Source organism: Microtus ochrogaster, unplaced genomic scaffold (assembly GCF_000317375.1).
Source record: "Microtus ochrogaster isolate Prairie Vole_2 unplaced genomic scaffold, MicOch1.0 UNK70, whole genome shotgun sequence".
NCBI lineage: Eukaryota > Metazoa > Chordata > Mammalia > Rodentia > Cricetidae > Microtus > Microtus ochrogaster.
In genome coordinates this window covers 1,863,960-1,865,142 of record NW_004949168.1, presented here as the reverse complement: position 1 = coordinate 1,865,142, position 1,183 = coordinate 1,863,960, and the positions used below count along the sequence as shown (strand labels likewise).

Here is a 1,183-nt window from a genome sequence, read left to right as displayed (position 1 = left end):
TCCCTCCCTCCCTCCCTTCCTCCCTCCCTCCCTTCCTCTTTCCTTCCTGCCTTCCTTCCTTGACAGTAGGTTAGATTTACCTGGTCAGCTGGTGGTGTGGCAGCCCCGTCACTGTAAACTCCTGGGATGGATGACATCTGCTTCGGGACAGTCATCTGAACCTGCCTGTGGGACTGAAGGCTGGCAGTCAGGGTCACGAGGCACTGGGCTGTGGGAGGACGAGGCCTTGGTGTCTGGAACTACCTGTGTATGATCTGCCCTTCGCTGTAGGGACGGATGTGATGTTGCTGGAAGACCATGCGTCTGACGACAACCCTGCCCCCCACTGCACCTGCCCACCCAAGAGAAGGAGCTCCGTGACATTTGAGGACGAAGTAGAACAGATCAAAGGTTGGTTTGTGGGGCTGCTTCAGTAAAACACGTGGGCGAGGAGGGGATTTTAGCCACACCCTTCCCACCGAATGTGCCAAGGTTTTGTCACCTCTGCCTCCTTACTGATGATGACAGCTCTACTGTTGCCACTGAATCTTGAATTCTGAGGCATCTGACTCAGAGCGAGCAGCATCTAAGGTGGGACAAATGCAGCAGTAGACACATGGACATGCATGCACATACATGCACATACATACATACACACATGTGCACACATAGACACATGCACTCAACACACATGCACACACACATGCACACACACACACGTGCACACACTACACATGCACGCAACACACATACATGCGCATGCACATACACTCACACACTCACATATACATACACACGTGGACGTGCATGAACATACACACATACACACATGTGCACACACATACACACATGCACGCAACACACATACATGCGCACACACATGCACATACACTCACACACTCACATATACATACACACATGCTCTCTTTCTCTTACACACACACACACACACACACACACACACACACACACACACGGAGATATGAGGAGAGCAAGAGAGCTCCGGAGACTGTGGAAATATGATCAGGGAGTGGAGGCCAAGCTGCCATCCTGATGAGCAGACCTGAAGCCTGCGAGGACACAAGTCTGCTCACTGGGCTTTCCTGCGGTAACACCCAGCATGGGCTTTCCTGCACTAGCACCCAGCATGGGCATTCCTGAACTAACACCCAGCATGGGCTTTCCTGCACTAACACCCAGCATG

At 52.3% G+C, this 1,183-nt stretch overlaps 1 protein-coding gene across 6 annotated transcripts in view; it reads left to right on the top strand.

The window, feature by feature from the left end:
- Nucleotides 1-1,183, top strand: part of Gpr161 (G protein-coupled receptor 161) — a 43,977-nt gene that overhangs the window by 38,147 nt on the left and 4,647 nt on the right. For all 6 annotated transcript variants that reach the window (XM_026777531.1, XM_026777529.1, XM_005370105.3 and 3 more), the window contains one exon: nt 271-390. In XM_026777531.1, the coding sequence (XP_026633332.1) occupies nt 271-390 (120 nt within the window). The remainder of the gene's footprint in view (nt 1-270; nt 391-1,183) is intronic.